At 42.3% G+C, this 13,229-nt stretch overlaps 1 protein-coding gene across 1 annotated transcript; it reads left to right on the forward strand.

The window, feature by feature from the left end:
* Positions 1–5,486: 5,486 nt before the first annotated feature.
* LOC124914300 lies at positions 5,487–6,437 on the forward strand. The gene has a single exon (XM_047454815.1). The coding sequence runs from the start codon at positions 5,487–5,489 to the stop codon at positions 6,435–6,437; it is 951 nt and encodes a 316-aa protein (XP_047310771.1).
* Positions 6,438–13,229: the final 6,792 nt, after the last annotated feature.

Here is a 13,229-nt window from a genome sequence, read left to right on the forward strand (position 1 = left end):
AACCCGTTTCTTGAATTAAAGAACTTAAAAGGCTCGGTCATAATTAAAACTCCTAACATATTGGTATCAGAGCTGGCCGATTCTCAACATGGTAGAAACTCGCCAGCAATCGGAAATGGATGCGCTCAAGACCCTGATCGAAAACTTGTCCCAGCAAACAGCAGCAATGCAAGCTGCCATAGACCGTAGATTTGATGTGGCCGAAGAAAGAATGGCGGCCCTTGAGAGCGGGGCATCTGAAAACATGCAAGAACCCCGCCACAGACCCTATGATGATAATTCTTGCCACGGTCCTTCACCATTTAGGCCCCCGCACCCTGGCCAGAATCGCGATCAACACTATGCTCCTCCTACTCGGCTAACCAAGGTCGATTTTCCTCGGTTTGATGGGTCGGATGTCGAGGGCTGGCTAATTTCTGCCGAGCAATTTTTCAGAGTGGACAAAACTAAGGATGCCACGAAATTAGAAATCGCCCCCATTCATTTTTCTGGAGAAGCAAGAATGTGGTACGGGTCATATCTTCAAAACCGAAATCATATGGAGGCCCTATCTTGGGCCGTGTTCAAGAGAGACCTTATGACTCAATTCGGGCCATCTATACATGATACACCAATGAGACAGCTAATGAACTTAAAACAGGTTGGGTCGGTTCAAGAATATAATCTCCGGTACATGTCGATCTCTCAAAAGTTATTACATATGCCAAGGGACTACGTCATTGATTGTTATTTGTCCGGTCTAAGGGAAGAAATTGCAAACTGCATCAGGCTGCGATTTCCAGATTCTTTAAACAAAGCAATGGCCATGGCTAAAGTCCAAGAAGCAACATATCGGTCCTTAATGAGCAGTGGTAACTTGTACAGCGCTGAAGCATCATTGCTGCCCACGCCATCCAATACCAACACAGACGGGCCGAGCACCAATACTGACTTCAAGAATTCATCGTATGGGTCCTCTTCCAATGCAAACCAGGGCCATATTAAGCAATTAGACTCAGCCTCAATGGACGAAAAGCGAAAGAAGGGTCTATGCTATTCTTGCAATGAAAAATGGCAACCAAACCATAGGTGTAAATCCAAGTTATTCATGGTTTCGGCCAATCAAGAAGATCAAGAACCTGACCAAGAACCTGTTTTGGATGATTTTCCTTCATTGCTCGGCTCAAGGGATGAACCAGCCATATCCTTACATGCCCTGACCGGGTCTAAAGCCTTCCAAACGCTCCAGATTCTTGGCAAAATTGTGAACCTGCCGGTGGTGATCTTGATCGACACAGGCAGCACCCATAATTTTATCAATAGCAGGATTTTGGAGAAAATAGACCACAAAAGCATAGCAACCCAGGTACAATCGGTTAGAGTGGTTGATGGATCTAATGTTTTATGTTCTAGTGTTTGCAAGGACTTGAAGTGGTCGATGGAAGGCAATGAATACCAAACAGAAATGAAGGTAATTTCCATGGACGGATATGATATTGTATTGGGAATTGAATGGCTGATTACTCTAGGCCCGTCTTCTTGGGACTTTGAAAAGCTGACCCTATCTTATGATAAGCAAGATAGAACCACGGTCCTTAAAGGGATTCCTCGGTCGCAGGCCAGTTTGATGCATGGAAACCAGCTGGAAAAGACCTTAGATGAATATAATGTTGCTGCCAAAATGCAAGTAAAGAGTAAGCCCGAAGGCCAAACTGTTTCACTAGCTGCAATGACTCTGGAAGATATTCCTAATGATCTAATTAGAAGCTATGGCTCATTTGATGCTGCTGTTATGCTGGTTCGGGAAAAAGACTTGGCATGGATTTTTGAGCCAAGTATGGAGTTTAATCGAAGTTGTAAGAAATTATTTTTGCACCAGGCGCTGGGGACATTGCAGCAACCAAGGCCAGCTCTAAACACTGAAAAACTCGACCTTGGGTGCACAGAAATTCTAGACAGGGGCGGAGTGGCAAGCGACCCAGCAGCGCAAAGGACCGCAAGGACCCGGCCAGTTCCACTACTGAAGCGATTCTGCCGAATGTTTTTTGTGAAAATACGGTCTTATGCTGCACCTTTTGCTGAATGTGCCGAAGCCCGACCGAAGCAATAGTTTTGAAGTTGAAGATGCATATTAGAGGCTGACCAGTCCATGTTTTTTTTCGTCGAAGGCGACGAACTTCGAAGGGGGGGATAATGTTACGGGCTGTTCATCAAAAACCTCGGTCCTAAAATATTTTATGCATCCATCTCTCGGCCCAAGTGTGCATATGGGCCCGTTTATGTTTTTTATGAAATAATTCTGTTTTGTTTACTTTCTCTCTTATTTCTTTTGAAACTGAATTCTGTTATGTTGGAAGTTTGTTGTAACCGAATACTCTTGGGTAAATCAGCCTCTTTAAATGGTGATGCCCACCCCACTTTTTGGGGCTATGAATTGAATATTTTGGAACTTGGTGTTTAAGTTATCTCTCGGCCCTCCTCCCCCTTCTTGGACCTCTAGGTGTAATCTAGTGGTATTTCTCTCCTCCCCTTCGGCTCTTCTCTCCCTAACCTCGAATTCTCCTCTAATTCTATGTCCGCTGCGCTAGAGTGTTGAATTCCACCATCGGTCCCAATAATCAAGAACCCGTTTCTTGAATTAAAGAACTTAAAAGGCTCGGTCATAATTAAAACTCCTAACACTTTCCTCCCATGCTTCTGATCGGATCCGATCTTCTTTTATTCTTTCGAGACACGTTTCTTCCGTCATAGTACGTCACTCTTGAGATTTGAATCTTCTGACTTTTGATCTGTACTTTCCGGTTTCTGTGTCTTGTTCATTATAATCCGGTTGGAGTGTAATCTTTTGTTCTTCGTTAACCGGTTGCTTGAGAGAGTGAAGCCGGTTCCTTTGATCTTTTGACTTGATCACTTGAGGCTGGTTTCTTTGAAGTAGTGGCAACCGGTTATTGATGCAAGATTTCCGGTTCCGGTTTGTTAAGTACCTGCACATGAAATTTAACTTCTGTTTAGTTTGTCTGGCCGGTTCCAAAAATTAACTTACTTAATTTTTCTATCATATTCCCTACTATGGAAGACTTCCAAGCCATTATTCGGCCCACATCTGAGGACTTGTTGTTGATCCCCCACTCGACTACGTGATGAGACACATACTTCTTAATTTTTCTGGGTGTACTCGCACTTACGTTGCACAGTCCATTGTAGGTAGGACATGCTTATATTGGTAGCCTATTTCTTGTTGCGTCCCTCTAAGGGGATGCTCTTGTCACTTCTCCTTGTTGGGGTCGTCCATTCCGTGGTAACCCACACTCAGAGTCTAGCCAGTCTCATCCTAGTTGAGACCTTCAGGGTCACCAGGAGTTATCTTCGGGACCGACACACCATTCTCAGCGGGGGTCTCCCCTTGTGCTATTGTTTGAGTGGTGGATAGGCAATCTTCGTTCGACTCCTCACTCTATATTTACCCTATATTCGCCCCATGCAACAGGTAAGACTTTCTAAGACCATGATGGTCACAGTATCTCAGGCGACCATCATATCATTTTCATCATCTTGTAGTATGACTTCGATGTCGTAAGGTACCAGATGGGTGTTCGCCCATTTATCATGGTTCTAAGGTTGGACGAGATCACCTCCTATGACATCGCCCATTTATTTCGCTAATTCAGCATGGCCCATATGCCCATGTGGAGATTCGCCTCTCCCAATGATGAGAGCCCCTTCTTTTAGGAGCTCTACTCCGGTTATCAGTACACGTGGGAGACCGCTACATCTATCTTGATTCCCGCAGAGCATGCTAATGCCATTGTCTATGCACTTTAGCTTCATCAGCCAATAGTAGAGGAGACCATCGACATCAATTCCGATAGTAAGAAGAATCATATTTCACGGGTGGACTTAGGGAGTTTTTCCAAGAACCCATACATCCACGCAGAGTCGGAAGCTGTCAAGGAGTGCTCCGAGGCCATGCTCAAGGGAAGCCGACCCTGATGTATTGATCAATTCCGACTCAAACGATTCAAGTGACAATGAAGAGATGGCACCCACATCTAAACAAGTTCCCAGATCCACCATGGCACTTGTCCTAGACACTAAGAAAACAATAATTGAAGAGGTCATATCCGAGATGTTCACCAAACAAGACTCTTCTTCTGTTGCTTCCTCTTCTTCTTCTTCATTCTTTTCCATCTTGTTAAAACTCTAGTTGATTCTCACTCTCCTACTCTCCTTTCATTTCTGAGTTGGATGCCGTTATTGAGGATTCTAGTATAGATTTTAATGCAATGCATGATTCTTCTTTGAATTCAAATGATGTTCTTTTCTAATAACGATTTTCCATTTAAAATGAAGCGATTTTTAGAAAATGAAAACGAAGTCTCTTCTATGGAAGGGACTGTTGAGATTAATTTGAATTTGGAAGAGGACCCACAAATTGTCTTGAAAGGCCAAAGCCTAAAACGAGCATCATCGTCTAGTTGAGCTGTTGAAGCTTAACAAAGACGTCTTATGGTCCTATAAAGACATGCCGGGTATTGACCCCGAAATTGTCCAACATCGTATTCTGTTGTACCCGGATGCCAAGCCTGTCAAGTAGAAGCTCCGGCGTATGAAACCCGACATGGTCGACAAGATTAAGGAAGAGGTGCAGAAACAATTGGAAGTCGGCTTTCTGGATGTTGTCGAATATCTAGAATGGGTCGCTAATGTGGTCCCCGTGGCTAAGAAAGATGGAAAAGTCCGTGTGTGCGTGGACTACCGTGATCTCAACAAAGCTAGCCCCAAAGATAATTTCCCACTCACACACATTGACGTGTTGGTTGACCACGCGGCTGGTCATGAGCTCCTATCATTCATGGATGGTTTCTCAGGCTATAATCAAGTTTTGATGGCGCCCGAGGACAAATTAAAGACTACTTTTTATCACTGAAGTTGGCACATTTTGCTACCGTGTGATACCCTTCGGGTTGAAGAACGTTGGAGCCACGTATTAGAGGGCGACCACCACTATTCTCCACGACATGATCCACAAGGAAGTCGAAGTCTACGTCGATGATATGATTGTCAAATCTAGGAATCGTGCGGGACACATTGTAAACCTAGAGAAGTTCCTTCAAAGGATTCGGAAATACCAACTTCGTTTAAATATAAAGAAATGCACCTTCGGTGTCATTGCCGGTAAGATGCTGGGATTTCTAATTACTCAAAGAGGAATAGAAGTCGACCCTAGAAAAATTGTAGCCATCACGGCCATGCCAGCACCCCGGAATGAGCGAGAGGTTTGGGGATTTCTCGGAAAAATCCAGTACATTAGTCGCTTCATTAGTGAATTCACTTCCACTTGCGATCCTCTCTTCAAGCTTTTGAAGAAAGATCAAAAGTTTGCTTGGAGTGACGCTTGTCAACATGCCTTTGATAAGGTGAAAGTCTATCTGCAATCCCCTCCTATCCTCATGTCTCTGAGGCCGGGAGTTCCTTTGATTCTTTATCTCACCGTCACCTAATCATCCATGGGGAGCATGTTGGCCCAAGAGAACGAGAACAAGGAGGAAGTATTTGTCTACTACCTCTGCAAAAGGATGATCGGTTACGAGTTGAACTATTCTTTTGTGGAAAAAGTATGTTGGGCACTAGCCTGGGTAACGAAGAGGTTGTGCCACTACGTGCAAGCCCACCCAATCAAGCTAGTGTCAAGACTCGATCCAATTCGTTTCTTGTTTCAAAGAACTCTTCTTTCGCCGCGTCTTGCTAAATGGATGATGATGATTTCAGAATATGGCATCACATATACCGTGCAAAAGTCAATCAAGGGGAGTATAGTGGCTGATTTCCTAGCTGATCAACCAATCACCATTGATGACGATGATGAAGAGATGGTCTTCCCAGATGATGAGATTATGAATGTTCAATCCGAAGCGTGGAAGTTGATGTTTGATGGTGCGTCGGGCAAACAAGGTTACGGCATTGGTATCCTTTTGATCGATCCTGCTGGCACGTATAATCCTACTTCTGTTAAGTTGAGTTATAGTGTCACCAACAACGAAGCTGAGTACGAAGCGTGCATTGTTGGGATCAAGTTAGCCAGCGAGAAGAGGATTAGCAGATTGGAGGTTGTCAAAGACTCGAATCTTGTAATCTCACAAGCCAACGGAGATTGGCATGTCAAAGGCGACAATCTTAAACCTTATCATTCTTTCCTCATGCGTTTAATCGCCAAGTTTGAAAGTGTTGTTTTCATCCATGCTCCAAGGAGTCAGAATCGTTTCGCTGACGCCCTTGCAACTCTCGCGGCAATGACTCAGATTCCCGAAAGAATCAAGATCAAGCCACTCAAAATCCAACAGAGGTACAATCGCATCTATGAGAAACTAGTGATTGCTAACACTAATATCTCAAGTAAACCTTGGTTCGAGCCCATTCAGTCATATATCGAAAGGGGAGAATATCCTGCCCACTTTTAGAAGAAAGAGCGTCGCGCTCTCCGTCAGTTTTCCACTAGCAATGTGGTTGTGGTAGGATGTCTCTATCGATGATCCTTTGATGGAAAAACATGCTTTGTGTAGATCAGGCGGAATCTACCACCATCATGAAAGAAGTGCATGCTGGGAATTGCGGTTCCCACATGAATGGCGTGGCTCTTGCTAAGAAAGTTCTTCGGCTAGGCCACTTTTGGCAAAACTTGGAACAGGATTGCATTACGTTCGTCAAGAAGTGTCACAAGTGTCAAATTTATGCTAATCTAAAGCATACTCCCGCTTCTTTCCTATATAACATTACTTCTCCATGGCCATTTTCTACATGGGGAATTGATATCATTGTGAAAATCCACCCTCACGCGTCCAATGGCCATGAATTCATCTTGGTCGCTATCGACTATTTTACCAAGTGGGTTGAGGCTTCTTCATTCAAAATCCTCAAATCCTCCCACATGGAAAAGTTCATTCGCAATAATATCATTAGTCGATACGGGGTTCCCCATTCGATGGTTTCTGATAATGGGCGACACTTTCAAGGTAATGTGCTCGAACTTTTAAGAGAATTCAAAATCGAGCATCATAAGTCTTCACCATATCGACCGCAAACCAACGGGGCAGTCGAGGCTGCTAACAAGAACGTGATCTAAATCTTGAAGAAAACCACACAAACATATAGGGATTGGCATGAGAAGCTTACCTATGCTCTGTGGGGTTACCAAACCACTACTCGGACTTCTACAGGCGAAACTCCTTATTCGTTGGTATATGGCATGGAGGCAGTTCAACCCATTAAGTTAGAGTTGTCTACTCTCAGGGTTCTTTTGGAGAGCCACGTCATCGAGGAAAATTGGCTGAAATCCAGATACGATCAACTCATGGAGGATCGGAGGCTAGATGCCCTATGCAAGACACAAGCTTATCAACAACGCATGGCAAGGGTGTTCAACAAGAAGGTCAAGCCTAGGTATCTTGTTGTAGGAGACCTTGTCCGTAGAAAGACCCGAGAGCTGCAGAACCTTAGAGGAAAATTTCAGCCGCTATTGGAGGGACCTTTCATCATCAAGCAGATCTTTTCAGGTGGAGCTGTTCGCCTCGCCACTCTAGATGGCGATGAGTGTTCATCACCCTTTAATCTTGACACGCTCAAAAAATACTATGCCTGAGATAAAGAAATCAACGACATGGTTTTGATTTGTTTCAAAAATAAATAAAGAAATAAAAAATCCAAGGGGTTTTCTCATTTCACGTGTTCCATGATTGTCAAAGATGTTCCAAATGAGGTGAATGCCTAAGCCCATTTTCTTTCTAGAAAGGGCATTTTCGGAAAATGCATATCATGAGTTCAACATCTTTTTCTCTGCATTTTGCATGCAAGCATGCATTTCATGACATTGTCTTCGAACCCCTAGTTTCTATACTAGGGCATTTTTTTTTGCAAATGCATTTAAAAAAACGATTTTTTTTTCAACGTGATTGTTAAAGGTCAAGTTTCTAAGAAAAAAAACATGTAGAGGACCTGTTAGCAAGCACGCTGAGAGAATTTCTTTCATTTTCCTTTCAATCCATTGCACTCAGAATTGAAGGAAGAACTATTGAACTACCTTTGGACCTGATTCCCCATCCTCAGGGGATAGGTAGGCAACCTATCAAATAGGTTTGGTCAAAATCATTCAAAACATTTTTATCCTTAGTGTGAAGAAGACAGTGATCTCTATTGTCATGAACCAACAAGGACATTATGAAATGAGTAAGCGTTAAGACCAATTCTTAACCGAGGACTGTTTCCAAAAGCGATTTCGAAGTCTTTCTAATAGACTCACGTAGGGAAGTCTTGTTTGTCAACTGCCTTCAAAGATACCTTGCGATTGTTGAAAAATCTTTGTTTTCAAGCCCTTTGAGACATAGCAGAACCCGAACCTAACCTGAAGGCTGAGTGGATTAGGAGAATTGTCTGGCTTCGCGAAAAGAGACATGCTCAAAAGAAAGAAATTAAGGAACAAAGTATTCATCAAAAGGTTGAGACCTTGAAATCATCGATGAGCGATCTTGCTAGGCGTATCGATTCGGTCAGATATACCGATGATGCTAAAAAAAATCAATGAGCAAAGTATTCATCAGAATGTTGAGACTTTGAAATCACCGCTGGGCAACCTTGTTAGGCGTATCAATTCGGTCAGATATACCGATGATACTAAAAAAAAATCAATGAGCAAAGTATTCATCAGAAGGTTGAGACTTTGAAATCACCGCTGGGCAACCTCGCTAGGCGTATCGATTCGGTCGGATATACCGATGATACTAAAAAAATGTTGTGAGGGAAGCATATGAAACTCTGAAACACTCGGCTCAAGGTGGTTCTAAAAATATGAATACCAAAACCCTACCCCGAGTCCAAAATTCAGTCACTTGATGACCATTTCACAACAAATCGTTTGTGCAAAATGCGGGGTTTTAATAGTCAGATCTTTCTGTGTTGGGAGGAAAAGAAAGAAGTCGGATTTCGTCTTGGCTGAGACAGTCCAAAACCTTCCGCAAGTCTTATTCGCTGAAAATGTTTCGGTCTAGAGCTAACCACGCGACATAGAGATCGAAGTCTTCTTTCACTGTTTGTGCATCATTTTAATAAAAGGCCATAGTCTTCACTAGGGGCATTTAAAAAAAACAAAAAACAAAAAACAACAACATGCATTCATTTCTTCAAGCCCCGTGCTGATTGTTTCATTATCTTTCACATCATGTGGTCCGAATACTCTAGTATTTGCTGGAGCTATTTTCAAAGTTCCATGTTAATCATAGTATTCTGTTTTAGGTGTTTCTTTTGTAATCCTTGGTTTAGAACCTAATCTCCGCGATTTGGATGTTCTAATTCCTTCACTCGAGAAACTCCCGCTTCGATTGTTCTTAGGGTCATGAGACGTTGCTCTTTTTATCATTGTCCGTGAACTCCATCTTTTGGGTGTTTACGCGTTGTTGTCCCTGAGACTCTACCATTAATTGGAGAAGACCCGAACTCGGATCTGCTCTTGCGGTCGGAGGGGCGATTGACTTCTTCATAGCCATTCATTGGAGAAAAACCCCTGCTCCGATCTGCTCTCGCAGTCGGGGAGACGATTGTTCTCTTCATTGCCGTTCAACGGAGAAAACCCTTGCTCCGATCTGCTCTCGCAGTTGGGGAGAAGATTGTTTTCTTCACTACCATTAATTGGAGAAGACCCAAACTCCGATTTGCTCTTGCAGTCGGAGGGGCGATTGACTTCTTCATAGCCGTTCATTGGAGAAAACCCTTGCTCCGATCTGCTCTCGCAGTCGGGAAGACGACTGTTCTCTTCATTGCCATTCAACGGAGAAAACACTTGCTCTGATCTGCTCTCACACTCGGGGAGGAGATTATTTTCTTCGCTACCATTAATTGGAGAAGACCCAAAGTCCGATCTGCTCTTACAGTCGGATGGGCGATTGACTTCTTCATAGCCATTCATTGGAGAAAACCCCTACTCCGATCTGCTCTCGCAGTCGGGGAGGCAATTGCTCTCTTCATTGCCGTTCAATAGAGAAAACTCCTGCTCCGATCTGCTCTCGTAGTCGGGGAGAGGATTGTTTTCTTCGCTACCATTAATTGAAGAAGAACCAAACTCCGATCTGCTCTTGCAGTCGGAAGGGCGATTGACTTCTTCATAGCCATTCATTGTAGAAAATCCCTGCTCTGATCTGCTCACGCAGTCGGGGAGGCGATTGTTCCCTTCATTGTCGTTCAACAGAGAAAACCCCTACTCCGATCTGTTCTCGCAGTCGGGGAGGAGATTGTTTTCTTCTCTACCATTAATTGGAGAAGACCCAAACTCAGATTTGCTTTTGCAGTCGGAGGGACGATTGACTTCTTCATAGCCATTAATTAGAGAAAACCCCTGCTCCGATCTGCTCTCGCAGTCGGGGAGGCAATTGTTTTCTTCATTGTCGTTCAACGGAGAAAACCCCTGCTCCGATCTGCTCTCGCAGTCGGGGAGGAGATTGTTTTCTCCGCTACCATTAATTGGAGGAGACCCAAACTCCGATCTGCTCTAGCGGTCGGAGGGGCGATTGACTTCTTCATAGCCATTCATTGGAGAAAACCCCTACTCCGATCTGCTCTTGCATTCGGAGGGGCGATTGACTTCTTCATTGTCGTTCAACGAAGAAAACCCCTGCTCCGATCTGTTCTCGCAGTCGGGGAGGAGATTGTTTTCTTCGTTACCATTAATTGGAGGAGACCCAAACTCCTATCTGCTCTTGCAGTTGGAGGGGCGATTGACTTCTTCATAGCCATTCATTGGAGAAAACCCCTACTCTGATCTGCTCGCGCAGTCGGGGAGGCGATTGTTTCCTTCATCGTCGTTCAACAGAGAAAACCCATGCTCCGGTCTGCTCTCGCAGCCGGAGTGGCGATTGTTTTCTTCGCTTATATTCATCGGAGAAAACACATGCTCCGGTCTGCTCTCGCAACTGGGGTGGCGACTGTTTTCTTCGCTTCTATTTATTGGAGAAACCCCTGCTCCGATCTGCCCTCATAGTAGGGGAGGCGATTGTTTTCTCTATCCCTAATTGTCGCGAATGTCATCGTTTCAGTGTTCACGCGAGAAAGAAAAAAAAACGAAAAAAAAAATTTCTTATGAATGTTTGAAGCCACAAGGATCCTCCGTGGATTTTAGCATGTTGTCTTCTTCATCGAGACTATCTAGGACTCGATGATTTCTATCCTTTGAAGACAAAGGGTTGTGTTGTTTTGTTGAAGAGTACCCCCGGAGGGGTATACGGTTCTAGAAGGTCTCAACGAACGATTATTTTGTCAATCGTTGAACCTAGGAGATTACGTTTTGAGTCGTAGGATTCCTTGATGAGGATATACGACAGAGGCTTGTTAACTGATTCTTAAACTGACAGCCTATTGGCTTTATCATTGTGTTTCTCTTGTTTTGCAGGTTTTTACTTGTGAACTTTCACTTGACAAAAATTCACACGAGATCGGCTGTGAAAAGAAGGCTCATGATGATCTATTGTTGAATATGATCATGACAAGAGACTTTCTTCACAAAATTCCTATGTAAGCTTTGATACGAAACTTATTCTAAAGTCTCATTTTCTCTTACAGGTACGCCACGAGGATCGTTGCATGGCTCATGCCTCTGTTTTCTTCACATGTGAAAAGGGCTGAATGAAAAAAAATCAATGAAGAACACTGTGAGGTTGTATTTTTCTTTTCTCTTTCATTCATTTATCTCGGGTTAAAAAAAAAGCGGCGCCTATTTGTTTAGGCTTGAACACACGTTTTATGAAAACAAGAGTTTTTTTCTCCAAACTCTGTCCAAGAGGGGTATTCTGTAGACACCCCATTTTTACACCCTAGATACCTAATAAAAAAACCCGGCCCGAAATAATACTCATGTTTGTTTATTGAACCGGGAAAACAAAAATAGAAACACCTCGTGGAAAACCGACCCAGTAAAGCTTAAAAGATAACGATCCAAAGGTCGAATTTCATAACGACTCTGTTTTCCCAACACGTGACACGTTCATGTTGCACGTTTTGAAAAATCTTGAATTTTGAGTATAATATTACTGTTTGCAAATTTGTGCAGAAAATGCTCAAAAGGAAGGAAAACAAGAGAACGGGTCAACCCGAGTCAACCTGCCAACCGACGAGTCAACCTTGGTCAAAGAGGGATCAAGCATGTGTCAAGAATAGGGTTGTAAATGAATCGAATCGAAGCGAATATTACTGTATTCGATTCGTATTCGTGAAACTATTCGAATATTCGTATTCGTATTCGAAATTTTTTCGAATAATTAATGTGATTCGTATTCGATTTGAAATTGATATTCATTATTCGATCCGATTCGAGTATTCGATTCGATTTTTTTAAACATATTTTATACAATTTATTCGAAAATTTGAAAATTAATATTTTTACATAATATATAACAATATTCAATAAAATTACCTAATAAAAATTAAATAATAATGTTCAAATTACGATTTCAATATTCAACTCCCAATACAATTCAATGCAAGCCATTAATTAAAACTTCCGTGTAACATAACATAAACAATAGTTATCAAAAGAACATTTCATTAAAGTGGTTTGTAAATCACCGAAGAAATGTGGGTTTCAAGTTTTCAACCGAAGAAATGTATATATGTACTAGAGTTTTAGAATAAATAATATTTATAAAATTAAAATTAATAAAACGGTATATATATATATAATCGAATATTTAATCGAATATTAGCGAATACCGAATCGAATATCTTGATTTTGTATTCGTATTCGTTTATTAGTCGAATCGAATCGAATATTTTTATTCGAATTCGAATCAACAAATTGCGAATACGAATATCAAAATTCGAATACGAATACCGAATCGAATCAAAAGTATTTGATTCATTTACAACCCTAGTCAAGAAGAAGTGGAAAAGAGTAGACTGGTCTTCTAAAGTGGAAAAATCAGATTATTTGAATAGTGGGTTATTTAAAAAGGGGATTATTGGAAAAGAGAATCAAGAATCCTTAAGTTTGAAGTCCCCATTGAGCTTCCATTGGAACCCTAGACTTCATAAATTTATCCCGGCTTCAATACTGGATTAAATTCAATGGTCTTGGATGTTTTGAAAAGATAAATTAGTCCTCTTTCATATGGTGTAGCCCAATCTACAATTGGTGCCGTATATCTAGACGAAATCTGGTCATGAGTAGAAGGTGTTCCTAAGAGGTTTAAATCGAACACCCTTTCCATTAAAAATTA

Source organism: Impatiens glandulifera, chromosome 9 (assembly GCF_907164915.1).
Source record: "Impatiens glandulifera chromosome 9, dImpGla2.1, whole genome shotgun sequence".
Classification (NCBI taxonomy): domain Eukaryota; kingdom Viridiplantae; phylum Streptophyta; class Magnoliopsida; order Ericales; family Balsaminaceae; genus Impatiens; species Impatiens glandulifera.